Below are 14,184 nucleotides of genomic sequence, written 5' to 3'. Positions count from 1 at the left end.
TCAGTTACACTAAACTCAAGTCTTCTTCTTCTTTGGCTTGGCTTCGCGGACGAAGATTTATGGAGGGGGTAAAAAAGTCCACGTCAGCTGCAGGCTCGTTTGTGGCTGACCAGTCCGATGCGGGACAGGCAGACACGATTGCAGCGGTTGCAAGGGAAAATTGGTTGGTTGGGGTTGGGTGTTGGGTTTTTCCTCCTTTGCCTTTTGTCAGTGAGGTGGGCTCTGCGGTCTTCTTCAAAGGAGGCTGCTGCCCGCCAAACTGTGAGGCGCCAAGATGCACGGTTTGAGGCGTTATCAGCCCACTGGCGGTGGTCAATGTGGCAGGCACCAAGAGATTTCTTTAGGCAGTCCTTGTACCTTTTCTTTGGTGCACCTCTGTCACGGTGGCCAGTGGAGAGCTCGCCATATAATACGATCTTGGGAAGGCGATGGTCCTCCATTCTGGAGACGTGACCCATCCAGCGCAGCTGGATCTTCAGCAGCGTGGACTCGATGCTGTCGACCTCTGCCATCTCGAGTACCTCGACGTTAGGGGTGTGAGCGCTCCAATGGATGTTGAGGATGGAGCGGAGACAACGCTGGTGGAAGCGTTCTAGGAGCCGTAGGTGGTGCCGGTAGAGGACCCATGATTCGGAGCCGAACAGGAGTGTGGGTATGACAACGGCTCTGTATACGCTTATCTTTGTGAGGTTTTTCAGTTGGTTGTTTTTCCAGACTCTTTTGTGTAGTCTTCCAAAGGCGCTATTTGCCTTGGCGAGTCTGTTGTCTATCTCATTGTCGATCCTTGCATCTGATGAAATGGTGCAGCCGAGATAGGTAAACTGGTTGACCGTTTTGAGTTTTGTGTGCCCGATGGAGATGTGGGGGGGCTGGTAGTCATGGTGGGGAGCTGGCTGATGGAGGACCTCAGTTTTCTTCAGGCTGACTTCCAGGCCAAACATTTTGGCAGTTTCCGCAAAGCAGGACGTCAAGCGCTGAAGAGCTGGCTCTGAATGGGCAACTAAAGCGGCATCATCTGCAAAGAGTAGTTCACGGACAAGTTTCTCTTGTGTCTTGGTGTGAGCTTGCAGGCGCCTCAGATTGAAGAGACTGCCATCCGTGCGGTACCGGATGTAAACAGCGTCTTCATTGTTGGGGTCTTTCATGGCTTGGTTCAGCATCATGCTGAAGAAGATTGAAAAGAGGGTTGGTGCGAGAACACAGCCTTGCTTCACGCCATTGTTAATGGAGAAGGGTTCAGAGAGCTCATTGCTGTATCTGACCCGACCTTGTTGGTTTTCGTGCAGTTGGATAATCATGTTGAGGAACTTTGGGGGACATCCGATGCGCTCTAGTATTTGCCAAAGCCCTTTCCTGCTCACGGTGTCGAAGGCTTTGGTGAGGTCAGCAAAGGTGATGTAGAGTCCTTTGTTTTGTTTTCATTGCAGGCAAAATCTTCGCTAGGATTCTACTAAATAGAATAATACCTAGTGTCGCTGAGAATATTCTCCCAGAATCACAGTGCGGCTTTCGCGCAAACAGAGGAACCACTGACATGGTCTTTGCCCTCAGACAGCTCCAAGAAAAGTGCAGAGAACAAAACAAAGGACTCTACATCACCTTTGTTGACCTCACCAAAGCCTTCGACTAAACTCAAGTCTACACCATACAAAACCTATAAGCACTCCTGACAATATTTCCGACAGACACTATTTGTGAATATATTCTGCGTGGAATATATTGAAATATTGACTGTTATAGACAAGAAGCCACATAAACTTGAAAAAAATTTGATTTATCGTTCTATACAATTCTAGGCTTTGCTTATTGTGACATGACAGGGCATCTGCTTGGTCACATCCTCAACGCAAGGACTATCTCTTTATATCTGAAAAATTTGAAAAACTCAGGATACAAAATAAATGCCACAAAACTAAAAATCTCTAATTTCTTAGGTTTCATTTATTAAATTGAAGTTCTTCGTTCATCTGACTACGTGGAAACTTCTGTTGCAATTTTAAATTAATGTCTCATAGTACCATTTCCTTTCCTGAAAAGCAAACCAAGATTTAAAGAATCATTATTTTAGTTTAAAAAGTCAAAGATTACATCGCTATTTGTTCATGTATAGTGCCACACAATCTCAGTTGTAGGGACACTCTCCTGACCCTCAGATTACAGAGTTGACAAACTAAATAGATTCCTTCTGAGCAGCAACAATTGTGCTTCTAGGAAATCAATGGTAAACAATTTGGTTTCTAAAGCTAAATCCAATTCCATTTTCTGCTCTTGCATAAAATATTTTTATTAAATTAACAGAGTGAATTAAAAAATGATGAATAATCTATACTTTAAACAACACAAAAGGAATAAAACTTATCTGGCTTATATGAAAGGTGCAATATTAGAAACAGTAGACCAGAGAGGATAGAACCAGAGGCCATAGTTTAAGAAGGGGTAAGCCTTTTTCACCCAGAGTTGTGGATCAATGGAATGCTCTGCCTCAGAAGGCAGTGGAGGCCAATTCTTTGGAATACTTTAAGGAAAGAGCCAAGGGATACGGGGAGAAGCAGGAATGGGGTGCTGACAATGAATGGCGGTGCTTGCTCCAAGGGCTGAACATCAATAGGCGATAGACAATAGGTGCAGGAATAGGCCAAACACAGTGGAGGCCACAAACACAGAAACAAAGAGGTACACTAGGAATCTTAGGACAGCTCTATTTTAACTTGATACAATTTTGTTGTAAACAGCTAACTACATACAGGTACACACTACTTAATGTCCACGATACGTTCTGTGATATTAGGCGTTATGCAATGTGGATGTTGTATGAACATATATTGTACGCTTAGCAAAACTATATGGCATACTGTAGTATACCCGTAAACTTTTTATTTTTAAGTAGGGATCAGTGTGGGGACTGACATGGAGCTTCAGGGAGAGAACAAAGTAGTGGGATCAGTGTAGGGACCCATTCAGGGCTGTGGGGATAGCGCAGGGTAGTGGGATTAGTCAGGATTGATACAGGACTAAGGGAAAGACCAGGGCAGCTGGATCAATTTGGGAATACAGTACACAATTTCCTAAAGCTCGCAATCACTTTTCCTAATTTGCTGCGGACTTCCTCGTGAACTGAATAATTATAGGACCACGGATGTAAATGTGGTCAGACACTGTCCAAAAGACGTTAAGAGCCAGATACCTGTACTAAATAGATAAACTATTCTGGACCTTGTCACAAGTTTCAAGTGACTTTAATCAACAGTGATTTTTTTTTAAGCTTACTTCATATCATTTTCAGGCCAGGTATGACCAAATACATTTTGATCTCAATTTTTGTGTTCAGTTCCAATAAGAATGGTTATACAAGCTTTATACAATTAAAGCTTCAGGATTCCCTGGTTTAACAGACTTCTAGATTTAAACCTAATTTTAAGAAATTGAAAACAGAATTTTTTTTAAGTTATTTTGTAACTGATCACTTCAATTTCAAGGTTAATGCAGATGAGTAGCATTAAATCAAGACAGATCTAAAATAACACAAAATATACAAATCAAATTGCCATATTATGTTCAATTTGTTTTAAATGATTTAAAATATCATTTTACAGATCAAATTTTTCACAAAAAAACCCAACTTTTTAATTAACTTTTTTAAAGAATTAAATTTAGTCATTCAGCATCGTGACAGGCCATTTCTGTGCCACCCAATTAATCTAGACCCCTCGTATGTTTCTACACACAAGTGAAACACGAAAGCCTGCAGATGTTGTGATTGTAGTGAAAACATACCAAAATGCTGGAGGAACTCGGCTGGTCTTTCTGAAACGACCGACTGAGTTCCTCCAGTATTTCGGTGTGTTTTTACATATTTCTAAATGCCTATTTTGATGACCTGCAAAACAGTAGTGATTTATTGTTCATCAAATCAGCAAAGATTAATCCAAAGCTCCAACAGAGTTAATTCTAAATTCAGCAAATACTTCAGAAATTAATTTGGAAACTAATTAAGAAAAGTTGCTTTGAGAGAGCAAACATTTGTGTGCTTGAACTTTTTGTAGACAATGAAGAAAATAAGCAATTCTTGGAAATATGAACCAAAAAAAAGAGAATGTTGAAAACACCGTGACACATAACACGCGCGCGCGCACACAGCGAGACAGCAAAATATTGTTTATGTACAGTCAGATGATATTAAATTAAATTTGAGTTAACATTCAAGGCTGAAGATGCTTCATTTTTTGAAGCCATTTTGATGAAACACCTTAAATCTAAAATAATCTGTTTTCTTTCTGAACATACCACCTGACCTGCTGAATATATCCAATGTAGTTTCCTTCACATATTCTGGATTTCCAATGTACTTTTTAAAAAGTCAATGAAATACTTCTTAAGTGATGCCAGCCAATTTGAACAGCATGTTTCAATAGGCAACAATGAGATAATAATGACAATTTGCTTTTAGGTGATGGTTTTAATACTGACCAGGAAATGCTTGAATTCAAAAAGGATCTTCATTTCCATCTGAAAGTAGCAGGTAGCATCTCAGTTCAACAACTTTTACAAAAGTCTTTTACATTGTCTCCTGACAATGTGCCACTGACTTTATACTGTAATTTATTTTGCTAAATTTAGTGCCATCACTCTCATGTCATGTCAACTAGGCATTGCAAACATGGATTTTGGACAAGGCGATTAATCTCATTTGCTCATTATTTCAAATCGATTACATTAGTAAATCCTAGAAAGCACAAACATACCCTTCCCTTTGATTCAAGTATTTATATGTGAGTTTAATCCAAAGTTGTACATCTTGGGGATTTTCCATCGCACTCGTTTCCAGGTTGGCTATGTCATCAGTCTCTGCTGCAAAATATCGGATATCATCTGGAGTAATAACTGCATCCAAAGCTTCAGATCCTGACCAAGAATGTTCTCCAGACTTGGCTGAAATACAAGAGAATTATTTTTCCATTTATATAAACTGGTGCTTCAAACTCAAGCTCAACATTCAGGGAAACACTCTTATTTGTACTTATTCATATTAGTACATACTTTCAGTCACCGTGTCCCAACAAATACAAACTTTGAACTGCCAATCAGTTCAAATTGCAACCAAATCCAAAGACCGAAAACTAAACCACAGCCATTTCTCCCGAACTTACAAATCTGATGCCAAGAGATCAGATGAGCTTAGTGAGGAAAAATAAATAAGATGCATCTATTGCTGGAGGATCGAGATATTAAAGTTTGATGGACATCCAAGAGATTGTCAGGAGTAGTGTGGCTCTCAACATTTTCAAAATTGAAGTAGTTAAGAGGAAATTAGTTGTCAAATCCAGTTAAAATCTAAAATGGGATTTGAGGTGCCCGCATCTTAAGAAACATCAGCATTTCCAACATAGCTTTCCTTATTTAGGGTTTCACTAAAAATATACAGCTGGAAAGAATTACTCAAATTTTCTGCTGCTTTTCATTCAGCAGGATGGAAAATAAATCAGCAAATATAAAGCTATTTTGAGCTTCTAAGTATATGGGGCACAGAATGGTTGCCACATATTTCCACTGAATATCAACCAAGATTACGTGTCTTGGACAATTGTCCTTCAGCCATGCTCCCAATGAGTAGTAGATTTTCTGAGCAATTATCACACATTTCTGGCTTGCGTGTCTGGGAGCAAAAGGGCTAGCTTGTGATTAGTCAATAGTCCAGATGTTTGTCTAGTCAAACCTTACACAAGATTCAGCACAAAGTGAATCGTGAAGGAAAAAGAACGATGCCAGTGTATGGCAGTATTTTGCATGCCAGATCTTCTCAATCTACCAAGGATACATGACAGTGAACTCAGTAGCTTGACTGCACCCAGGGGGGCTGTTTGGGGCCCTTTTGAAAGTTAGGATTTGGAGGAGTATATGGCTGCTGTACTCCGATCTATAAAGAACTGTCACCGTCCACAAACGGATCAGGGTGTATCACAATCAGAAGGCCGTGGATGACCTGAGAGGTCAAAGTTCTTCTCAGGGACCATAATATCGCTCTCACGTCTGGTGATAGTGTATTGTAGAGGGCGGCTAGAACCAACAAGGAGAGGTATCAGGGATGCTAAAGCAGCCTACAGGAGGACAACGATAATGAACCGCAGAAAATGTGGCAGGACATCCAGCACTTCACCAATTATAAAAACAACAACAGCGATGACTGTTGATGGTGATTTTAGGCTGGCCGAGGATCTCAATCATTTCTTTGCACTATTTGAGGTGAAAGCAGAAGAGATGGATGGAATACTACGGTCCCAGCCCCATTGTATGTTAATGGGGACTGTGTGGAAAGGGTCACAATTTTAAAGTTTTTGGGAACATATTTGGGTGAGGATCTTTCTTGGACTATTAACACCATCGATATAGTCAGGGCGGCACATTGACAACTCCATTTCATGAGAATGCTGAGGAAAATCCAGGAGAAGTTATTGGTGTCCTTCTGTCATTGCTCTGTTGAAAGCCTGCTGACTTAACTGCATTCCCGTGTGGTTTGCCAGCAGTACAGCAGCAAATAAGAGGGATCTTCTGAGGATTATCAAGATGCCTCAGAAGATTATTGGGTGCTCCTTTACCTCTTTGGAGGATTTATTTCGATCTTGCTGTATCAGGAAGGCAGCTAATATCCTTCAGAATTCTACTCACCTGGGCTATCATTTGTTTGACCTATGCCCTTGGGTAGACAAGATAGGCCCATTAAATTATGGATGAACAGACTCAAGAGCAGTTTCCATCCCAGAGCGATTCTAGATTTAAACTCTGCCAATTACTGTATTTTCGTATTGTTTTAATGCTACTTTTTTCCCTTTTGTTTTTATTGTTTTTATATGCTCTTGTATATTGCATTTATGAGTACCACGGGTTGCACTATTAATTTTGTTGTGTTTTCTTTCACAACACCAATGAAGTACTTATTTACAAAGCAAACCTCTTGACAGGCAATCCATCCACCACCACCTAAATCCACTCTCCACACTAGCAAAATGAATGTAGCACAGTAATGGCCATTCAGCCCACAAAGTTATGCCAACCCATATATACCAACACCATGATCCTCCCTCACAGTATATTCCCATTTATTAATCTTATAAAAGCATGGCACTAACTCAGACATCACCTCTCTAACCTTACCATCAAAAGGACAGGTGGTTTGAACATAAACATGATTGAGAACACTGATGCCCACAGGTTTCCAAACAAGACATAACATCTCTCCTTCTAAACACATTATAATTTCTTCATTGTTACCAAGTCTAAACCTTGGAACTCCTTTAGGAACATTGTGAGAAAACCTTTACAAGGCAAGTTGTTCAAGAAAGGTGCTTACAGTAAATTTCTCATTGGCAATAGTGTTGGCCTTGCAAGCAGCACCCATACCCCATGACACCCCCCCCCCCCGAAAAATGAATGAACAAAAATGTTCATAAAGTGTGTGACCACTCTCACTCCTATAACAACCCAATAATGGGAGCAATGCAATCTCTGTGAAGCCATCTTTAACAGACTGAAAGGTATAGCTCCAACTTTAAGACATTGCTTAATAAAATCTTTGAAGTCAAAAGTTATTCATTTTATTGACTTTGGTTCGATGTTAAATTATAAAAAACACAAATGCTGGAGTATCTCAGCAGGCCCAACAGCATCTGTAGGAGGCAAAGATATATAACTGGCGATTAGGTCTGAACCCTTCTTCAAAGTTTGAGTAAAAGGCAGGCAGTTGCCTGAATAAAAGGCTGGGGAGAGAAGAATGGGCAGAGGGAGGAGTACAGACCAACATACGAAAGGGATTAATTTGATATGGACGGGACACAGGAGAGAGGAAAGATGAAAACTGATTGGAGGATAGGAGGTTGTTTAGGGCACTGTGGAAGCAGAGCTGGGGAAAGGAGAGAAGGAAAGAGTACGTGAGAGAAAAAGTGAGCGCACATGAAACAGTGACAAAGTGAACGAGAGGTGAGAGAGGAGAGAGAAAGTGAGCGAGGACGAGAGAGGAGAAAGTGAGCGAGGAGCACACAAAGAACGTGAGAAGAGAGCGAGAAAGATGGGGGGGGGGGGGGGGAGGGAGGGGGAGAATAACAGAAACCAGAAAAGTCTATGTTAATGCCATCTGGTTGAAGAGTGCCCGGACAGAATACGAAGTATTATTCCTCCAATTTGGATGTGGTCTCTGGCAGTGCATTAGACCATGGACAGATATCTGATACAAACTCACCAACTCCCACGGTAACCTAGACTACACCTCGTCAACCCTGTCCCTTCTAAGGATTCCATTCCCTTCTCTTAAAATTTCTCTGTATCCATTTCATCCCAGGATGAAATCTTCCATGGCAGAGGAGGAGATGTCCTCCTACTTCAAACAATGAGACCCACTCTACCACTATCAAATCCAGTTTCACCCACATATTCTCCATTACCTGTGCATCTGCCCTGGTCATCTCCACCCCCTCATGCATCAAGGTCAGGATTTCCCCTTGTCCTCACTTACCATTCCACCAGCCTCTGCATCCAACATATCACCCATTGTCATTTCCGCCACCTATAACATGATCCCACCATCAGGCATATCTTTCTTGCTCCTCTCTTCTCCACCTTCCACAAGAACTCCTCTCTCCTTGACTCCCTTGTCAATTCCTCCCTTCCCAACAATTGTTCCCTTGGTACCTCCCCCTGAGACCCCAGGAAGTGCTCCACTTGTGCTCACATCTCCTCCCTCACCACCATTCAGGATGCAACACTTCACTTGTGAATCTATAGGGGTCATCTTCTGCTTCCATTTTTGTCTCCTATAGATCAGAGTGACTGGATGCAGGCTAGAAGATTGTTTCACTGAGCACCTTGATTCTGTGGATCTCTCAGTGGCCACCCATTTCAATTCCTCACCTCATTTCCTTGTTGACAAATCTGTCCATGGTCTCATGCACTGCCAGACTGAGACCACCTACATATTGGAGGAACAACACCTTGTATTCCATCTGGGCAACCTCTGACGGGGTGGGATTAACATCAACTTGTCCTATTTTCATTATATGCCCCCCCTTCCATCTCTCCTTACCCTCTCTCTCTTTTCCCTTAGCTCTGCTCCCACACAAAACTCCAAACACCCACTATCTCCAAGTCAATTCTTCCCTTTCCTCTCTCCTGTGTCCCATCTATATCCAATTCATACCTTTTGTCTGTTGGTCTGTACTCCTCCCCCGGACAGCCTTTTATTCAGATGCCTGCCCACTTTTTGCTCATACCTTGAAGAAGGGCTCAGGCCCGAAATTCCAATTATATATCTTTGCCTCCTATGGACAGTGCAAAGCCTGCTGAGTTCTTCCATCATTTCTGTGTTTTTACTACAATCACAGAATCTTCACTCAATGTTAAATAATTAAATTTTAAAAATATTATGAAGCACAATTACAAATTTCTAGATTTACCATGATTCATCCATATATTTATAAAGCAACAGCTTTATTTGGTGACCTATTTTAAATAATTGGTAAAATGATTAGGTTGGGAAATGTAACATGAGCTATTATACTTCAGTACAGTATTCACTTACCACATTTTATAATTTTAATTATAATTTAATTATAATTTTATGATTTTCTCAGTTGCTGCACAAGCTATATTATGTCCTATATTTGAATCACGACTGTATTACAACAGTGATTAGATTTCAAAAGTCGTTCTTTAGCTATATAGTGCTTTGTGATGCCAGAGGAGATTCTGAAAAGGTCCACCTCAGTCTTTTCCTTAAAACACTTTGCTTCATTAAAAAAATTCAGCCATTCAGCAAACTCTCTAATGAACATGCCATTTCCTCATGGGATTTCAAGAGTTAAAGCCAGGTGTGTTGGATATCATTTGAATCATTCCATAGAATGACTGCATCCAGTCTCTCTGATCTATAGGAGACAAAAACGGAAGCAGTAGATGACCCCTATAGATTCACAAGTGAAGTGTTGCATCCTGAATGGTGGTGAGGGAGGAGATGTTGACCTTTGACAGACATATGTATTGGTGTTTACTTTTTTCTCAGCGCAAGATAGCAAATAAAAATTCCACTTATACAATAAAAACTGTACAATTCATTTATCGTGATAATCTATCAAAGGGTGGATAAAAGACCACACCACTAAAATCACTCTAAATGAAATACTGAACGGATGAGCCATTTCATTTGTGCAGCACTTCATCAATGACTCACTCTTATGTTAGTTAAAAGAACAGAAGGCCATGTATTCAGACAAGATAAAGATCATACTTTCCAAGATTGCGAAACCAAAATGAAAGTCTTGACTTTTAAAGCTCATCCTAATCTGATCTAAAGAAAACTTATTCATACCATATCTTACTGGTCCAGCATTTTGTTCATCATCACTGATGCCACTTTCAGAAACTTGCTTCCTCAGAAGTTTGGGCTTCCATTTCCTTCGCTCTTTGAACGTTGTGTAAGGTGGTGCTAAAATAAGTAACAAAAATATAATTTTCGCATCTCTAGTTTTGAAGCAACACGTCCACAAATTCATGCATTTTAAATTTTGTTCATCAAATTTAGTAAATACCAGCCATGGTATTAAAAATGTTTCCTCTGTACATGCCAAAGTAACACTGCTTTAATCACAAATTATGATGAAGTCAAATTCACATTCTCAAAACATTTAATTCTGGATTATCCTATTGACATATACGAACATGTTTCCCTATTCCCAATGTACAAGCATTTCCCTCCCCTCCAACTTTAAAAAAAAATTCTAATTTAGATATACACGATAACAGGCCATTTTGGCCCACAAGTCCATGCCACCCAATTTACACCCCATTAACCTACACTCTTGGTACATTTCAAACTGAGGTTAATTACGGTAATTCAGAGTTCCATCTTCATGAAGCACGATGTCATATCATACATCACAATTGAGCTCAATTCTTACTAAACTGCAAATTAGGGTTGCTTTAATTGAACATCTTTCATGACCAAACCAGAGATCATAGTCAAATCCCAAAGGGGGTTGCGAACCAGAGTTCTGTAATGTGTGGGCTACAAATAATAATTTGAACGACAATGGTTACTTACTGTGACCAGTACTTTCATTCACGTTGCTAACAATCAGCACAGCCATCTCATCTGTGGTCATACGATCTTTGTTTTTACCAAATTGTTTATCTACATAATGTTCTGCAAAGAGAAAAAAGTCCATCTTTCAAAATTTTTGCTTCCACTTTCACCAAGACACAAGTATGATATGGAGAACTAAAGTTTTATTAACATATGTATAGTTACCAGCTGCAACCCTGATTTCTTCATCTGTGCTAAAATCTGAACATTTAATTAGAGGCAAATTGTAGGATAGGATGTCTTGAAATAGCTGGGATTGATTTAAAATACAATCTCTCATGTGCTGCCTGGACAGAAGAAAAATATTCACGAGTTTAATAGATTAAAAATGCTTCCTCTGTACATGTCAAACATTACAAACAAAATGAGTCCAATAGCTTTTGCAATTATAATCTATTTTGAATTTCAATTACTTTTACATCAGGATCCAAATCCAAAATTGGTACAATATACTAAATAAACCTAAGTCAACAATATGGAAATCAAATTTCTAATTCTTAATATATTGGCATTTTAAGACACTCTACAAATGCAATTAAGTAATTAAACATAATGACAAGAATCAGACTTGTTCACATTCTCAGATATTTAAATAGCATTAATATATAGTGGCACTTCCAATTATATATAAAAAAATTGAGTGCTTAATTATGCAAATCCTTGTAAAGTTTATGGTACAACTCTTTCACTAATTAATCTTGTAAAGTCAATGCAATTAAAAAGTATTCATCGCATCACAGCACACATACCATTGGCAATCATCGTCATTGCATGTACCAGTTAAATCAAAACGACAGAAACATTGCTTGGGATCAATCAAGTTGCTATAAGAAACAGAACTAATCAGAAGTTTCTCTTTGTTACGAAAGTAAGGGCTGAATCTGCAGAAAAAAAATGGCAAATTCATAATGTGAAAATACAGAATGAACTTGACTTTAAAAAAAAAGAAATACACATTTGAGCACAAATTCATTTAACAAATAATATTTCAGTTATGTTCTTCCATTGCCAATTTCAAATGTGCAGATTTATGTTCAAGTGAATATTCTGAAATGTTCTAGTGAAATTATACACATTCCATGCATTAAAATTAAATTATATTCCAAACTAAATTCGATGTGCAACTGGAGCAATTCATCCAATTCCTCAAGTCTAAATGCCGTTACTGAAAATGCATCCAATTCCTCAAGTCTAAATGCCGTTACTGAAAATGCATCCAATTCCTCAAGTCTAAATGCCGTTACTGAAAATGCATCCAATTCCTCAAGTCTAAATGCCGTTACTGAAAATGCATCCAATTCCTCAAGTCTAAATGCCGTTACTGAAAATGCATCCAATTCCTCAAGTCTAAATGCCGTTACTGAAAATGCATCCAATTCCTCGTCTAAATGCCGTTACTGAAAATGCATCCAATTCCTCAAGTCTAAATGCCGTTACTGAAAATGCATCCAATTCCTCAAGTCTAAATGCCGTTACTGAAAATGCATCCAATTCCTCAAGTCTAAATGCCGTTACTGAAAATGCATCCAATTCCTCAAGTCTAAATGCCGTTACTGAAAATGCATCCAATTCCTCAAGTCTAAATGCCGTTACTGAAAATGCATCCAATTCCTCAAGTCTAAATGCCGTTACTGAAAATTTATCAATTGAAGACAGGAAAATTCTAATATCAAAGTTATCAAATAGAATGATGCCTGCAATTTAGATATTCCTTGTGACCAACATTAATCTACAACAAAAAAAAAATGCAGCTGTCTACCCATCTGGTTTAAGACCATAAAACATGGGAGCAAAATAAGGCCATTCAGTTAATCAAGTTGCTCCACCATTCAAATCATGGTTTGTGCATTTTTCCTTTCAACCCTATTCTCTTGCCTTCTCATAACCTTTGAGACACTTACTAATCAATTACCTATCAACATTTGTTTTAAATATACCCAATGATTTGGTCTCCACAGCATTCCACAACCCCCCAAATGAAGAAACTTCTCCATCACAGTTCTAAAGTGATGTCTTTTTTCTTGTGTCCTCTGGCACCAGACTCTCTCATGATTGGAAACATCTCCACATTACTCTATCTAACCCTTTTAATATTTAGTAGGTATCGATGAGATATCACCCCCCCCCCCCACCTCATCCTTCTAAACCCCAGTAAGTACAGCCTCAGAGCCATCAAACCCTCCTCATATAACCCTTTCATCCCCTTCCTCTGGACTCTCTTCAATGCCAGCATGTCATTCCTTAAATATAGGATCCAAATCTGGCTGCAATACATTGAATAAGGCCTGACCTACACCTTGTAAAGTCTCAGCATTACATCATAGCCTTGGTATTTTAGTCCTCTTGATATTAATGCTAACATTGCATTTGCCTTCGTCACAACCAACTCAATCTGAAAGCTAATCTCTAAGGAATCCCGCACTAGGACTCCCAACCATAATATTGCCTATACTATATTCCATCTAACACTTCTTGGTCCATTTTCCAAACCTATCCAAGTCCCTCTGCCAACTCCAGACTTCCTCAACACTTCCCACCCTCCACCCATCTTCGTATCCTACACAAACTTGACCAAAAAGTCATTAATTCCATAATCTAAATCCTTTACATACAGTATGAAGAGTAGCAGACCCAACGTTGACCCTTGTGAAGCACGCTGGTCACTGACAGCCAGCCAGAAAAGGCATGCTTTCTTCCCATTCTTTGCCTTCTATCAATCAGCCAACCTCTTATCCATATTACCACCTTTCCTGTAATACCACGGGCTCCCATCTTATTTAGAAACCTCGTATGCAGCAGCTTGTCAAAGGCCTTCTGAAAATCCAATTAAACAGCATCCACTGACTGTCCTGCTTGTTTCTTCCTCAAAGCTTTGTCAGGCACTATCTCCCCTAAAAGAAACCATGTTGACTTTAGCCTATTTAATCTTGTACTTTCAAGAATTCAGAAATCTTATCCTTAATGATGGACTCTAGAATTTTGCAAACTATTGAAGTTAGGCTAACTATCCTATAGTTCCCTGTCTTTTGCCTCTCCCCCTTCTCAAGGAGTGGGAGTGA

At 39.5% G+C, this 14,184-nt stretch overlaps 1 protein-coding gene across 4 annotated transcripts in view; it reads right to left on the bottom strand.

The window, feature by feature from the left end:
• Positions 1 to 14,184, bottom strand: part of LOC138746150 (zinc finger C3H1 domain-containing protein-like) — a 79,152-nt gene that overhangs the window by 29,386 nt on the left and 35,582 nt on the right. For all 4 annotated transcript variants that reach the window (XR_011346728.1, XR_011346727.1, XM_069904060.1 and 1 more), the window contains exons 17-21: positions 11,875 to 12,006; positions 11,291 to 11,412; positions 11,084 to 11,185; positions 10,352 to 10,468; positions 4,743 to 4,929 (exon numbers count right to left, since the gene is read on the bottom strand). Coding sequence is in view for 2 of the 4 variants with exons in the window: in XM_069904060.1 (XP_069760161.1) it covers positions 4,743 to 4,929; positions 10,352 to 10,468; positions 11,084 to 11,185; positions 11,291 to 11,412; positions 11,875 to 12,006 (660 nt within the window). In the remaining 2 variants the exon portion in view is untranslated. The remainder of the gene's footprint in view (positions 1 to 4,742; positions 4,930 to 10,351; positions 10,469 to 11,083; positions 11,186 to 11,290; positions 11,413 to 11,874; positions 12,007 to 14,184) is intronic.

Source organism: Narcine bancroftii, chromosome 11 (assembly GCF_036971445.1).
Source record: "Narcine bancroftii isolate sNarBan1 chromosome 11, sNarBan1.hap1, whole genome shotgun sequence".
NCBI classification, from domain to species: Eukaryota; Metazoa; Chordata; class Chondrichthyes; order Torpediniformes; family Narcinidae; genus Narcine; species Narcine bancroftii.
This window is presented reverse-complemented; position numbering and strand designations above follow the sequence as displayed.